Below are 17,646 nucleotides of genomic sequence, written 5' to 3' on the forward strand. Positions count from 1 at the left end.
CTAAATGATCATAACTGGCTTTCTAGATATGAAATTGATGGGTTCACTGCTTTGTTGCTTCTAAACCTGAAATATAACTTTTAAATTTAATGATGAAATATGAAATATTCCTCCAAAATGATGAACTTAGTATGAATCAAACAATGGAAAATCCAAGATGACATGTAACAATATTATGTGAAGGAAAGCTGTTACTCACCATACAGCGGAGATACTGAGTCGCAGAAAGGCACAATAAAAAGACTCTCGCAGTTATAGCTTTCGGCCATACAGGACTTCGTCAACAAGAGACAGACATAAGCACTTGCGCGCGCACGCAATTTCCCCCCCCCCCCCCCCCCCCCCCACACACACACACACATGCAAACACAACTCACACCCATGACTGCAGTCTCAGGCAACTGAAACCACACTAATTTTTATCACAACCTAGAAAACAAATTTTTCACTTGAAATCCCACTATACTATTTCAGATACGTTGATGATAATCTTTTGTCAGTCAAAAATAATGATGGTGTTATTAATGACATCATTACTAAGTTCAATGATTTACAAGATAAAATTAAGTTTAAACCTGAAATGGAAATCAATGGTTCCATTAATTTTTTAGATTTGAATATCAGGAATAACAACAGAAAACAAAGTTTTGGGATTTTCAGAAAAAATCCTTGCACTGAAAATATTGTAAAATTCAAATCAGCCAAGCCAACATAAAAATGTTGTTTTCAACTTTAGTATAAACACCTATTCGAGTTCCCACTTTTACAAGCTGAGTGAGAAACATAGCTAGATCCCATTAAATACATTGCCAAAGTGAATGAATATCCTCGGCATTAATTAAACAAAATCTATAATAAAATTACAGCTAAATACCCACAAGTTGTTAAGACCCAGTATTAGCAAAAATTTTGTTTGCCATACAACAGTACAAATAGTACAAGGGTAGCATTTGGTTTCAGAAAAGATAAAATAGTGGTTTCATTCTCAACTAAAAATAATCTTGGACATACTTTACCTAACAGTGTTGAAAGAATCAAACAATGGAAAGTCCACATTGGAATGTCAACAATGTAAGGAAAAGATAGATTGCTAGTTACTATAAAGATGTCATTAAGTGCATGAGGTTTTTGCTTGCTTTTTGAATGAATGTGTGTGGTGTGTGTGTGTCAGGGAGAGAGAGAGAGAGAGAGAGATTCCTTTTCTGATGAAATCATTGGCCAAAAGCTAATGTGTAAGTGTCTTTTTTGTTGTGCCTGTCTGCAACTTAACATGTTATCTTTGCAGTAGGTAGCAATCTATCTTTGCTTTATAGTACAGACAAAAGAGTATTTATCATGAATAAGATGTTTATAAATTTAAATGTTTAGAATATGTGGAGCAGAGAGGAAAAAGATTTGAAACTTACCACAACCCAGGAGGAATGTAGGAATTTTTATCAATTCTCCTGTTTTTATGACAACACCTAATAATTCACCAGGTGAGATCTAATCAGAACAAAATTTATCGTTATGTGTAGATGTTGTTTGTCTCCTAATTTTTGATATTATCTTACTTGCCAATGTTTTTATGGTCAATTGCATCAAATATGATTTGATTTGATCCCTTATAAGTTAAAGTGTAAGGCAATTTGTGTACATCTTTTCTTCGCTGCAGCTGAGGCACTGCATTTCAAACAATGTTTTCCATTAATTATTATGGTTACCATATTTTAATAGATGACACTGTAATAATAATCAGTGAGTATGACTGGCTACTCTAGGCTTTTCTCAAAGTATAATTTTCATATAAAAACATTTTACAGTATTTTAAAGTGTTTCCCAGATTTGTTCAGTGGTTTAATTTTTCCATTTATTGAATGCTATGTAACTGTAAACATGTAATTTGTTTTATTATTAATTTAAATAATAGTTACTTGTTTTATCTTATTAATATTAATAATAATTTCATTCTAATAAATTGTACTGGAAACTTTATAATGATGTTAGTAGCAAAGAGGGAATTGCCCTATCCAGCTTCAGTTGCAATCTGGCCATGTCCATCTGAAGATGTATACTAATATGTGCTGGCTGCCACATGCTTGATGAGTCTCTATGACTCTGTTAAATGGTACATTACATAATATTTGAGCATTAGTACTGTAAAATGTGGTTTTAAGTACTGACTACTGTAAATTTTCTTATACTTTTTTTTAGAACAGATGATAGTTATTCAATAGCTGAAATCTAGACCGGCAATCAAAATAGAGATTGGATTTGGGACTGATTGCTCATTTCCTTTTCCTTTTTTGGACCCATTATGTTCAACATTTCTTTAAAATCTTCTTTGCTTTCAGAAAGAGTGGATTATATTTGGAAAGAGTGGATTATATTCTCTATGAACCTTTGTACTGGTATTTCCACCTCCTGCAGTCTCAGTACAATTCTTCATTACTTCCTTGACATACAAGTTAAATGACGACAATAAGCTATAACACTACCTCACACTTTATAACACATCAGCTTGTCTTTTGTGATGCCACACTGTCTCACAACTGCTTAACATCAATTTATTATCCATGATATTTGCTTTTACTCCAGTTGCAATAGATTTAACAGATTATTCACCTGTCTTTATCCTATATCCCTATTGTCTACAATATTGCAAATGTGGTATATTAATCTTATCTCTCTGTGCTTTCCCTTCTATAGCCATTCCCAATAACAAAGTCAATAGTGAGACAACTGCTGATGTTTATACAGACTACTTGGTTATAAAAGCCATTTTGTAGCATTTCTGTTGTGTTGTGGCAAAGGAATTTTTTCTATACTTGGCTGATTTATGTATTAGTGCACTGTATGGCTAGTCTTTCATCCTGGGATGCTACTGCAGAACATGTCACAAGATCATCAGAGTGCCCATGATCTTCAACTTTTGGTCAGGAAAAATGTTGATAAATGCTGTCTCAATCACCCTGCCCAATCTGTCAATGCTTGTGAACTTATTATTTATTCTATGACTGAATCTGATAAAGAGCAAGTTGCCCATGACTTCTACATTGTTTTTTAGCTGTGCCGCCACAATACTCACACCAGGTCATTGGTATTTGTGTGTTTATCACAGGTTTTGTACATATATTGGGTTTATTGAAGGAGGTGTGAAGTGAGACAGAGGAGTTAATGCACTTCATTTTCAATATAGCCTTTGCCTGTCTCTTAATCTGCCGTATGGAAATTCCTGTTGCACTGGAATTGTGAGTTCAGGTGCTTTTTCTGCAACTTATTTCTTCGGATCTGTCAGTATTATGGTGAAAGTTAAAGTATACGTTAAAATGGAATGACTATGACAGCAGTAGGTAAGAGGATTCTATTTCATGAAAGTTACAGTATTTTTAAAGCTGTTTTTAAGCAGTTGATTTATAGTTTCTTAGTTATATGTGAACATTCTCATTATGGAAAGTTGTTCAGCTATTTGTCTAGATCTAATCCTGAGCCCACAGTTTACTATTATATTTTGTAATTTCTTTCACGACCACTTAAACATCAACTTTTATTTTTGGCTTGTTATGATTACACTGAATGATGATAGTTTTGAGTTTAAAGTCCAAATTTTATGGTCGTATAATATCAGGCAGATACCACAGGTTTCTTTATATCTGTGGTTAGACAGGGGTTTCTGAATATTTTCTTCTATGTTTGGGCTGAAACTTTTTAATGTTATGCTCTGTCTCTTAATAAAATGAACTTCCTGATGTGCTTGACTATGGCAGGTACCCTGAAGGCCACCCATAGAAAATATTGATTTTCTGCCAGAATTCACAATGGTCTGAAGGTTAGGTATTTGGAAAGCAGTTTGTACTGTATGTTCTCTCTGAGAAAACTGCATTTATAGAAGTCTGGTATGGTATATTCATTCCACTGACAATATGCTGACGGAAATCATCTGAACACCAACAGATTAGTATTTGGCCATTAGCCTTTGCCTCTGTGCATACAGTATGGATCACATTTAAGTGTTTTCTTCTGATCATCCTAGGCCTCACTATCACAGAAGCCCCAAGACAATATAGAAAAAAATCAGGCTCTAGGTATCAGGTTTTACAAGGTACCTATGCCAGGCACAGATATTACAAGGTGATAGGTCTTCAGGCAGTGGTTACAGTTTTGGTCATCTCTCAGTAGGCTCTACTGGCAATAAGTAGGTCAAGAGTCAATCCCCCCTGCTGTGAGGGGAGTGAGACTTCTGTGGCTGCTAGGAAATGTCACTCTTGTTGGCATGTAATCACTGAGCTAGGGCATTTTTTTGCTGCATCTTGAAAACATGTGCATTATCAGTTCAGTGGAGAAAGATAGATATGTGAAAAAACCACTAATCAAATTAAAAAAGTGTTAGAAGAGGCAGTCATGGGCAGTCATTCTCTGCCTTGGGAATTGAAGAAATGGAGGAGGAGAAAGGAATAATGAAGAAAAAATTGAGAAATGTGTCATACATATGTGAATCAAGGTTATGTGATCTAAAGGATGCTTTAATCTACTTACGCCAAAACAATTTGATTTTATTTATGTTACAAATGACACATACTTCTTCCACAGTAAGTGCCCACTTTTCCAAAAGGGCAATCACACTCATATCCATTAATGAGTGGTACACATGTTGCACCAGAGCTGCATTTGTGTTGTGATGAATCACAGGGATTGTACTGTTGCGCGCATACTGGTCCAAACCACCCATCTGCACAAAGACACCTACGAAAGAATAAATGTTAAAATTAGATTTTCTCCAACAACAAGTAAAAGAATATTTTGTATGACTATATTTTCTTATAATGAGTGTAGTACTGCTCAACTGTTATCAAAACGAAAGATTCCTAACACCTTCTGCAATTTGTGCTTCTGTTTGACACACGCGCGCGTGCGCACGCACACACACACACACACACACACACACACACACACACACACACACACAAATGCCTAGGGCACATGTCCTCACAGCCTCCTTGTTTCTGTGTGGGAAAAGACTTTCAAGCTAGAGCAGTTTTCTGATATGTTACACATGATCACTGTTATGCACCACCTATGTCAGTACATCAGTCATGTTTATCTGCCACCCATCAATCATTTGCAGGTGAGTAGTTGCCTTTACTGCTTTTTGATTGTTTGCCTGATATACAAATATGCATGATGAGATATAAAGAAAAAGTGTGTTTGCGATTGGAAGATAAACTTCTTAAAATCTGAGATGAGGAATAGAAATTATTAAATAAAATTACTTAAAATTCCACTGTGGTGGTTTGTTGATTTCCATTAATATTATTCTCTATTATGCAATGTCACAGTTCTTGAGAGATTTTACTCTTTTACAAAATGGCATCAAGTTACTCACATTATGTATCTCTAGGAAGTTTGGAAAAATGCCAAAGTTTTCTATTTTACATTCTCAGATTCAATTGTTTCCTTGCATTTGTGCATGTCCTGAATTTTCTATGACCTCTTTGTATATGCTCTGATCAAGAGCCCTGTTTTCTTTAACCACATTGTGTTTATTACGGTTGCTTCCATCCAAAGTGGCATCTCTGTTGTATGACAGTCCACAACCTTGAGATAGTGCCCACATCAGGTGGCATTGTACCTGGGACACATCACTTTAGGTGACTGCAGTGTTAGTGCCTCAATAGTACGAGCCACTGTTACTTTCTGAAATAGTTATTTTTGTGTATCACAACTCTTTGGTACTAGTATTAAATTGCTGCACTCTGCGCTCTAGTCACAATCTCCTTTTATTTTATTCCCACATTCTATGGATCCATACATTGTAATGATGTGGAACGTTTAACTATTTGACAGTAATTCAGATTTCTAGCCCAGCCTGAGTATCAATATGGAGGACAGGTTAGAGGTACTTGGGCTTCATACTCCAGCTGCAGTTTGCATGATTACGATGACTCCTCTCTGCACTGGACACTGTTTGCGCGTAGCTTTTCACTTTAACTTCATCATTATCATCATCATCATCATCTGCTTGTTCATTCTACCAGTCTCCGCAAAGCCACCAGTGCGAGTGGTCATAAACTGTTTTCTTTCAATGCAGAGTAGGACAGAAAATAGGCAATGAGGGCTTTCTAAATGTTCAACTATCCAGCAAAGAATGGACCCCAAGTTTCTGCAGTTGTGGCAGCAGCAGTTGCAGCTACAACAACAATAGCTGCAGCAATAGCAATAACAGTAGTGGGAATTCCAGAAGCAGCAACAGCACGAATAGCAGTGGGAATTCCACCACTAGCAGCAGAAATTGCTGTAACAATGGCTGCAAAATCAACAAATTATCTGTCCACCATACACTTGCTTCCACAAGGCAAATGAGAGCTGTGAGGTATTTACATCAATTTACATCATTTTGTTCTTCACCATAAGGCAAGTTAAATAGCTGTCTGAGAATGACTGAGGGTGTGCTTACTGTCTTCATGTGAGAAATTGTAAGAAGTGGTGCAAAAACTGCACTCATTTTCAGACCCCTGAGGGTTTTCTGATGTTTGAGGTTTGCTGACTGACCATTATGCTCAACAAATGCTTGTAGATGCAACTAGGCTCAAATTGAATAATGTGTTAAGCAATGTACACAAACATACACATTATGTGTTTCTGACTCACAAGGCTTAGCACACAACTGTGATTGTTCTTGTAAACAGTGTGACACATCACATGCAGAAGCTGACTTACAAGGCTTAGCACACAAGTATAATTTTTCTTGTAAATAGTGTGGCACATCATATGCAGACTCATTAGTCCATGAAATTGTTATACATCTTTCACCTGATAGAGAATTTAGTGCGAAGACTTAAGAGTTGTTTGATCTTTCCTTGAGCAACACAGAAACCGTCACGAAGTACCTGTTTCATAATGCTTCTGGTGTTGACTTTGTCGATAGTATTAGTCACCATTGTGCTCTATGATCAACTGATGACTTCCAGTCAACATTATCGTCTGATTTACTGGGCATCCATTCATCCAGCAGTCCAACATCATGGGATAGTAGATAGTCCAGTAGGTAGCAATCCACCACTCTTTTTTTTCTCTTTTGGACAGATATACAAAAACAGAGGTACTTTGTTGACCATTGGTGTGCCCCAAAGTGAGCAAGTGTCTGCCTCAGCCTTAAGCAGCACACTACTGCTCTTGAAACAACCTTCTCACAATACTTCAGGACACAACTTTGTCAGTAGTATTAGTCACCACCGTGCTTTTCAGTCAACTGATGACTTCCAGTCCAATTTACCACCCATTCATCCAGTTGTCCGGCATCATGGAATTCGGTAGAATGCTGTAGCTAGCAATCCACCACCCTTTCTGTTGATAGATACACAAAAACAGAGACTCACTGTTGGTGTGGCCCATGGCAAGTGGAAGCTCATACATTTCCCTCTCCATCATTGTCCAAGGGTCCTGGGAAAGTTTGTGCAAGGAAATTATGTCCAGATTGTGACCACAGCATCATCCATGACACCACCTGTTTTGCATGCCACAATCCAGGGCATCCAGGAAGTGTCTGCCTCAGCCAAGAGAGTGGCAACAACACCAGCCATCAACACATTGCATGCTTTCTTGACGGTGCCACTAGCAGCAGCAAATGGAATGCAGAAGCTTATGCTGCAGCTGGAACTTAATGAAGCAATGGCAAAATTCCAGCTGGACACAGTTGTAGCTGTGTCTCTGATTGATGTGGACACATACTAGCACATCGGTTTCCCACAGCCATGGTCCCCTCAGTGCAGAATGTTGATGTACAATGGTCAGTTGATTGAAGGGTCAGATCGTAGTTCAAATTAAATATAAAAATGTAGCAAGGCAACCAACCTTGCTAGTTACGGTATTGCGGTGCCCATGTTTTCCAGAAGTATGATGCAATGTTCCTTTGGACATGCATGCATGTCAAGCAACAGACACTGCGGTGACTACAGCCATTATGAAACACATGAATTTTATATGCAGTTGCGAGTATGAACAACCATCAGCTGCACAATGGAATGATGACAATGAAACTTTGTGCCAGACTGGGATTCTAACCTGGATTTCTCACTTACTGTGAGCAGTCGCTGTACCATTAGGTTATCTGAGTACGCTTCATGGCCTGACCCAAACTTCCAAATGCCATCAACCATGTGTCTACAACCTGCACTCATACAACCATTATTTATATTCCTGTATTGGTGTATTCCTGCATTAAAATGTCTCCCCTGCATAGGAATATATGTAATGCATATATGAGTGCAGGTTGTAGATACGTGGTTGATGAGTTTTGAGTCAGGCCATGAAGCATGCTCAGATAGCCAAATGGTAAGGCGACCACTTGCGATAAGGTGGAAATCCAGGTTCAAGTCCCAGTCATGCAGAAATTTTCATTCATCATTCCACTGCACAGCTGATGGTTGTCCATGTTCTCAAATGGGAAACATTTCATGTAACCCGTTGCTAGTAGTCAACTCTTGGATGAAAACTAGCACTTTTGACTTAAACACTTTCGTGCTTTTTGGTTTCCAAATTCAAATGAATCTAGTTGCACTTGTGATAACCATTCACAGAACCTGATGCTCTATGTGCACAGTATAAGCACCTGTTGAACCTTCATTAGACTGTGCAACACAGTTTCAAGCTCATGTATCTTTAAAGCAATTAAGAGTGCCAAAGTTTTGTAGAGCACATCCTGTGTCTTTTGCCACCCTGATCAGGTTAAAGCAGAACTAGATAGACTGCAAATATGGGAGTAATATCCCCAATCTTGTCTAGCCAGCAAGCAATGCCAATGGTCATAGTTAAGAAGCTGAAAGGATCTTTTAGAATTTGTGGTGACTTTCTGTCTGCCATTAATGCTTAAGCAAATCCTGATCTGTATTTAGTTCTTAGGTTGGAGGAATTCTTGGCAAAATTGGATGAGGACCATTATTTTTCAAAGATAGATCTTGCTGATGCCTATTTTGAATTGCCTGTAAATGGTCTGATGAAACAGATTTTTGTGAACAGAATACAATTCAGCATGTATCATTCTAACAGGTTGCTGTTTGCGATAGATCCGAAGGTAGGGCTATCTTAAGCAATACATCCAAGGCATCCCCAACTGTGTTAATTATTTAGATGACTTGTTAATTACTGGGCCCATGAAAGAACAACACCTGCACAATCAACTGATGTCATTTGAGCAGCTCCAAGGTCATGGTCTCCATTGTTGCTTTGACAAATGTAGTTTCTTTGAGCTAAATGTCAAATGTGTAAGACATATCTTAAGTAAAGAGGGACTTGCACCAACACAGGATCATGTGGATGCAATCACTAACTTACCAACTCCTAAGAACTTCAAATAACTTCAGTTGTTCTTTGGCAATGAGAATTATTAGGCGAAGTTCATTCCCAATATAGCCTGGATACTCCACCTGCTTGATCACTTGCAGAAAAAAAATGTGTTATATTCACAGTGTCAAAGGTATGGCAAAAAGCTTTCTTGCAACTAAAAAAGAGCCTGAAGTTGGCCCCTTGTTTAGCTTTGTTTAATATGGGTAAATGATTTAGGCCAGTCACTGATGTGTTGGAGTGATGCATTGGCACAGTACTGTCCACAAATACACCTATGGCACAGCCCATTGCATTTGTATCTAAAACATTAAATGTCATGCAGAGGAATTATTCAAAAATTTTGAAACGGGCTTTGGACATTATATATGATGTCAAAAAGTTTCACATATAACTCTATGATACTAAGTTTCACCTGATCACAAGCCTCTCATTTTGCTATTTGGTCCCAGTTCAAAAGTTACCGATAAGACCATGCAGCAGCTGCAATGGTGGGCTATGTTCCTTAGTAATTATACTTATAAGATGCATTATTGCTTACCATGCAGCACTCAAATGCAAATACTTTCCCATTTGCCATGTGGCGCAGACACAGGGTCTGACAGGTGGTAACTTAGACATATGTGAGACAATCTTGATAAATTCCTAGTTGTGATGCATGAAGTAGCAACAGACACACACCAAGATCCAACACTATACAGAGTGTTGACTGCTGAATAGCGGGGTTGGCCAGTGCACACCTCATATTGTTAGCTACGGGCAATTCTAAAGCCAGGTGGTAGTTCCTCTCAAGCTCACCCCCCCCCCCCCCCCCTCCTTGTCACATACTGAAGCTCCTCCATGTTGCACACTGGGGAATGTCCAGAATGAGGGTAATAGTACAGCACCACATGTGGGTGGCCTAGTGTTGATGCCGCCATAGAACATACTATCCAGGACCAGGCCTGCGTGCTCAATCAGTCAGTTCCATTACAGTATTTAAAATGTTGGCAACACCCTAACCACCCCTAGCAAAGAGTGCACGTTGATTCTGCAGAAGCATGCCGGGGATCAACGTGGTTGCTAGTTGTTGACATATCTTTTATATGTTATATAAGTTAACTTTCCATATCAGGTATGGATGGCTACTACCTCCACAGCAGCTATCATCAAATCATCAATGACCTATCCATCACATTTCTGATAGAGTGGGCACCTTCCACTCTGGTTTCCAACAATGATCCTCAATTTCATATCCTGTATTTCAGGATTTTTGTGAACTCAGTCGCAATGAGCACCTGACCAGTACCCTTCCAATCCCACATCCAATATGAAAGCTGAGCAGGTGCTCAGAACATTCAAAACATAGATATGAAAGATACTCTGAGGAATCTGTCACCAGTTTCCTTGCCACCTACCAATTCATCCCAATAAATGGACAAAGTACAACAGAAACTTTACATGGGTGCAATCCCTACACTGTCTCTGACCTGCTGCACCCAAGTCAGTGGGCACAGCACCCAAGCACACTGCCATATTACCAAGCGGCCTCTTATATCCGGGCTTATACTTACAGCCAGAATCCTGGGTGGTCCCAAGGCATCATTGATAGTAGCGGTGATGAATGTTTGAAGTTGTAACTGGCCAGGAGCATCTAGTCAGGCACCAATATCAACTCCAGCTGTAGACTGAGATGATGTATGGAGCCATGCTGGGAACAAGCCTGGTCAACAGCCTGCCTGGTAGCCAATTGAGATGGAAATGCTTCCACTGCATTAGCCACTTTCTGCTGCCACCAACACTGGCAACACCTCTCACTACACAACAAACAGAGGCTGATGTTTTTGGACTGGGTGGCCTAGGATGCCAAACCATTTTTCCTATCTCACCACAGCTACCATCCCCTCCTCTGCAGGCAGGACAAAGCAGTGCTCCAGAACCCACTGCACTGCTGGGACTCCAAAAAACAGCACCAACATCTGGCACAGCCAATCACATTGAGGAATTACAACAGGAGCCTGTGGTGGGGTTTCTTGATACCTCTCTCTCACATTCCTTGATGAAGTTGGCACAGTGTGGTCCATTTCCAGCTCCACATGCAGATTAAAGGGAGAGAGGAGGGGATGGGTTTAGTGAGTGACTGTAATTCGGATTCCCTGCCCAGCCCAAGTACTGATAAGGAGGACAGTTCAGAGATCTTGAAGAATCCATGAGGGCAGCAGATCGAAGCACCGCTGCCACCTGAACGAGTTTCACCTGCCAAACCATTTTCTGTAACCGGAATAGACTTTGGTGGCCCACTATTCATCAAAGTGAGGAAGGAAATGCACAAGTCATGTATCACTCTTTTCACATGTGCTACCACATGAGCTGTACACCTCGAACTCTGTACAGAGTTGTCAACAGACAAGTTGTTTATGGCACTTCAGCGATTCGCCAGACGACGCGGACTACCCCACACGATATATACAGACAACATGAAAACATTCCACACCACGAATATGGAACTAGCCCAACTTTGGAAGGCATTAACCACCACAAAAACTTATCAGTTCCTCGCCCACCATGGTATTACTTGGAAATTCATTATCTCCCGGGCAGCTTGGTGGGGAGGATGGTAGGATAGAATGGTGGGCACTATAAAGCGTTGCCTATGGAAGGTATTGGGACTCACAAGGCTCACTGAGGAACAACTGAACACCACTTTGATCAGTATGGAAGCCGCGGTGAACTCCAGGCACATCACACCAGGAGGTGATTGTGATGCACTCACACTTTCCCATTTTCTGACGGGAGAAACACTTACGACTATTCCGACGGGACCAGAGCCTTCAGCGAACACGAATTTAACAAAGGAATTTCAACTGAGACAGCAACTCTGTGACAGTTTTTGGAACTGTGTGATTAACTCACGCTTCATACCACAGCCAAATCTTGCTCCCTTTGGGGGGGGGGGGGGGAGGAGGGGGTACCATTGCAGCCACAGACGTATCACATGGACCCATCCACTGATGAGAGAATGTCAGTAAATATCACGGCTCTGCACTTGCTGCACTTGACAATCAGTCCCACTAGTTCCCTGAAGCCTTTGATGCATGCCATTACTTAGTAGAGTGAGCGACCTTGCCTGTATTGTGTTTCGATTTGGGTTTTTCCCTGAACTGTTTGTGCATGCTTATGACAACTTCTCCACACAATATCCTTTCTTCCACCACTAGCTTCACAATGTATGCATGAGAGCTTCTGTGAAGTTTGGCACTGGCAGAAGTGAAGCTGCGAGGACAGGTTATGAGTTGTGCTTGGATAGCTCAAACGGTTGAGCACATGCCATCAAAAGGCAAAGGACCCAGATTTGATTCCTGGTCTGGCACACAGTTTCAGTTGGCCAGGAAGTTTCAAATCAGTGCACAATCTGCTGCAGAGTGAAAGTTCATTCTGTGAATAGGCTCATTATTAACTGTGTCACTTAGGATATTTTGAGTCTGTAAATTATTGTGATTATTATGATTAGACAGCTGGAGCCACTTAAGGGGAATAGGTTTCAGGTATGGAGTTGTTGTTTTCTCCTCCCATAACAGCTGCATTTAGAAGGGTATCTAATGCTTCTCTTCCTAAGGTGCAGGAACCTATGGCATCTTGTCATAAGGTGCCTGCCATGGTTAGTAAACACTTCTCCACTAAAATTACTTACACATACAACACAAGTATCTAATGAAAATATTTATTAATTTGTACTGTAGTTCTTTTGTGGTACAGTCTTATCTACATAGGACTATAGGATCAAGTAAAGTCTCTTTTATACCGTATTTACTCGAATCTAAGCCGCACTTTTTTTCCAGTTTTTGTAATCCAAAAAACCGCCTGCGGCTTAGAATCGAGTGCAAAGCAAGCGGAAGTTCTGAAAAACGTTGGTAGGTGCCGCCACAACTAACTTCTGCCGTCGAATATATGTAGCCCTACACAGACATGCTTTGTAGGCACAAAGATAAATACTGGCGCTAAAACCTCTGCGTCAGTAAATAAATAAAAAAAAAAAGGTGGAAGACGAGCTTTTTTTTTCTCCGCCCCAAGTTTCGACCACTGCATTTTCATACATTATCCAACGAACTAAATACAAATTCCGTATTGTTCATCTTCGAATGTATTAGAATTTCAATGTACTACGAAAATCCGACTGGCAAGACTGTTTGGGATGTTTTTCAATATGGCCAACTCTACATTCTGAATTTTTTCCTACCTGTGAGAAGAGATGGTTGCTAATAGTAACCTGATGAAATGTGAATCACAAGTAGTATTCTCTTCACCATAAGAATAATACGAATATAAACATTTTTGCCATGTGTTCTTCCGTGTTTGTTGCTATCTCATTTAAATCCTGTCTGCCTAATAAACTACGAAACTAGAGTGAGACAACAGCAAACGCGGAAGAATACACTTATCGTGTCTGTTTATATTCGTATTATTCTTAGCCTAATAGTGATACAGTCAGAAATGAACCACGGCAACTGACTAGATTTTTAAATCTAAGATGACTCTAATTTCTGTGCAGAATTTGATGTACTAAAGAAGCGGCCGCAAAGATTTTCAAATGGAGAAAAATTTTCGCCTAACTCTCGTTCAGAACATGTTCTATCATACGCAGCCTATTATTTGGTTCTTGTTGATCATTCTCAAAGAAAGCAGCAGTGTAAGTAACAACAAATAGCAGTCTCTTGACATTGCTTCGCTAATGAGACGATTCGCCTCTTTTTAGTTGTAAGCGGCGGTAGCGCGCACAAAAGCAAGCCTTGCCGCGAACGGTGACAGGCCGTAAACACGCACTATCAGAATGCGACAAACAATGCATGACACAGTACAGTGATGCATTTTCAGCTTAGAGTGACGTAAACACCTATAACAGAGAAAACGGCACTTATCAGATCAAACAAAATAAGCAATCGATTCAAACCAGACAAAGCACGTGAAAAAGGAAGGGTACCCGTATAAATACGGACGGAGCGCCTGACGCATAGCAATGGCTACCTGGTAAAGCTTACGACTCAAACCAAACTACTGTAGCTGTATCGTCATTCATTCGACCTAAATTGTGTCTCATATTACAATGGACCAACTTTGTTTCGATTTGGAAGTGCAGCCTAAAACTTTTATCTCCCCTTGAATTTCGAGTCTCAAATTTCAGGTGCGGCTTAGATTTGGGAAATCTTTTTTTCCTTTGTTTCGAGTCTCATTTTTCAGGTGCGGCTTAGATTCGAGTGCGGCTTAGATTCGGGTAAATACGGTAGATCTTGAACTACTGGAAAAAACATACTTACCTTGAAAGTAATTCAACTAAACAAATGGCACTTTCATTACCTTGCTACTAAAGTCTCTCTTAGTTCCTGATGCTGCATTTTTCCTATGTGATCAGTGGTAATTACCTGTTCAATATCAGTAAGTAAGTGATGTGCTTTGCCATGGGTACAAGTAGGCATAGATGGTGTTGCCATGTATCAACACATCAGCTGCATGGCCATGCAGAGAGGTATTTACATTTGGTCTTTGTTATGTGTTCTGTATTGGAATTGTCTGTATATAAGTTCAGACTAAGAAAGAAATTCTATGGCAACAGCTATGTGAGCAATAATGGAAAGCAAAAAATAGGAAGGAATTGAAGTATTTCTGGTACCTAAAGGCTGTAGGCAAAATACCAAATTGAAAAATCTATCACATCTTGTCATAAGGAAGCAGTGGTTCCAGACGTAAGAGGGATTATAGAAAATAAAATAATTATTATGAAGAAAGAACAGAAAGAGCAGTATGTGAAGCCGTCAATGACAATAATAGCTGAATTTTACTGCAAACTTCTCACAAAATGCAAAAATTCTGGACTTAATTAAAGGCTGTCAGTGACATCAGAGTTAATGTCCAGACACTCATGGATGACACAGGATCTGAAACTGAGGATAAAAAGTAAAAGCAGAAATGCTGGAATCGAATTTAAATTTAATTCTCACACCACAGTAAAGATGAATGATACTGATGTTAATGTTAGTGTCATTGGAAATAGCTAAAATTGCTAAAATTGACCATAGCTCCACGACCTAATTGAATCTTTATCAAATTCTACATAATGTGGGTTTGAAATAGCTCATGTTTTAACCACAGTATGTTGTGGATCCCTCAAACAAAAAACTGTACCCAGCAGATGGAAGAAAGCACCTAATACAATAAGGGTACCAGAAGTGATCCATAAATCAAACATCCAATAACTTTGACATTAGTAATGGACATGTAACTTGTGTTTTTCTCACATTTCATTCTGAAAGACATGTTCAAAGCAGTTAGGATGATGCAGTACTTCTGATTTCTGAAAAGCATTTGACTCAACACCACACTAATTCTCATTAATGTATGGAGGATCCCACAGACTATTAAACAAAATTCGTGGCAGGACTGAGTATTTCTTGGTAGGCAGAACGCATTGTGTTGTCATGGATGAAAAGTTACCAACAGATTTACAATTAGCTTCTGGTGTGCCCCAAGGAAATGTGTTGGGATTGTTGCTGCTCATGTTATATATTAAAGAAATGACAGGCAAATATTAACAGTAATCTTCCACTTTTGCAGGTAATGCAGGCCTCTACAACACAGCACCTTCTGGTAAAAGCTGAACATATTTTCAGTCAGATATTACTAAGATTTCAAAGTGGTGCAAAGATTGGCAATTTGTTTTAAACATTCAGAAATGTAAAATTGTGCACTTCACAAATTAGAAGAAACCTAGTATCCTATGACACAATACCAATGGAATAAAGTTGGAATGCATGATGAAGAGGCTGAAAAATACTGAATTTTCAGATGGTTAAAGGTAGATGTAAACTAATCCACGAAAGTTTATTTACAACGTTCCAAATGCAACTTTAAGTGAGGAATACAAGAATGTACTACAACCCCTATGTATCATATATACAGTATATATGTGGTACCTGTTCTTTCGGACAAGCAGGAGATCCAGGTTCAAATCCCGGTCTAGCACAAATTTTCATTCCCCATTGATTTCAATCAATTCCCACTTACAGCCAATGTCTATAATTCCTCTGTGCCCTATGTATCACTCCTGCAGTGATCGAAAAGACAATATTAGCCTAATTACAGCATACATAGAGGCACTTAAGCAATCATTCTTCCTGCACTCTGCACATTAATGGAATGAGAAGCAGCCCCAATAACTGATACAATGGGAAGTACTCTACACAATTCACAGTGGTTTGCAGAGTATAGATGGACATGGGACATAGGTGTGTTGTGGCATGGACCTTGTGTTTAAAAGGATGGATGCAAAAGCTATAACTTCAGTCTGGCACCTCACTCAGAAGATGGCCAAGAGGTATGTAGCTAAAATATCAGATGATCAGATGAAGAAATAGAGTTTCATTGGATGCTTGCCCAAGGTCTAATGCCACATCCAGTATGCCATGAAAACATGAACTTGAACACGCACAGTGTAATAGTGGTATGAGTAAAATTTTAAACAAAGATCTGTGTGAATCTTTACTCTGTCCAGTAATGATTCTGATAGCTATCTTTCATGTTCTGAAAGTACTCTGTACCATGGGAAAGTTGTCCTACAATATTATTCCATAGTTTAACGAAGAGAGATGGTCAAGAAATGAATGACCATAAAGCTATCACCCTGTTCTGTGTAATGTACAAGATATCAACTACAATTATCTTCAACCATACTTTAGTAAAGCAACAGAATTAGCTCGTTTTTTGAGTGGATACAGCATGACAAACTACTTGCAAGCTGAAATTATAGAATGGAAAAATGAGTATGAATTATCACTATGTCTGAGATTCATAGATTTTCATCTTGCAACATGTGAAGTCCTCTTTTCCTAAGATCTGAGTGAGCTACACTCCCCATTTAACCTTGCAACAAGAATAGAGTAAGATTTACCACAACACCACAACACATGAGACATCATCTTTCTTTGAATCAATAAAAGTTAACTTGCTGTGTGATGAAGAGAGATCAAAGGTAAGCTCAGTAAAAGATGAAGACCAAAATCTTGTATAAGAGGGGGTCTGAAAAATAGAGATGATGTCTAGCAGCCTGCAGGGTATTTAAGAATGAGTTGCTACTGTCTGCCCCGGCACACCGACATCTGTGGTAATCTCACTCTTTCTCTCTCCCCCCCCCCCCCCCCAATACCTAAGAAGGTTTTTTGGCATGTCTTAAGATGTTTCACATTAGCATCACACCCCTCATCCATATTTGTAAACATTGTGTTACCTGTAAATGAGTACATACAAAAGATAAGGTGATGTTGTTGATTTTTACATATGATCACATATAACCAAATTAAA

At 39.2% G+C, this 17,646-nt stretch overlaps 1 protein-coding gene across 1 annotated transcript in view; it reads right to left on the bottom strand.

Annotated features, from left to right (window-relative positions):
* LOC126188725 (protein eyes shut-like) overlaps window positions 1-17,646 on the bottom strand; it is a 290,275-nt gene that overhangs the window by 77,693 nt on the left and 194,936 nt on the right. The window contains 1 exon segment of the mRNA XM_049930332.1: window positions 4,559-4,722. Within this exon segment, the coding sequence (XP_049786289.1) occupies window positions 4,559-4,722 (164 nt within the window).

The sequence above is a fragment of the Schistocerca cancellata genome, chromosome 5, assembly GCF_023864275.1.
Source record: "Schistocerca cancellata isolate TAMUIC-IGC-003103 chromosome 5, iqSchCanc2.1, whole genome shotgun sequence".
NCBI lineage: Eukaryota > Metazoa > Arthropoda > Insecta > Orthoptera > Acrididae > Schistocerca > Schistocerca cancellata.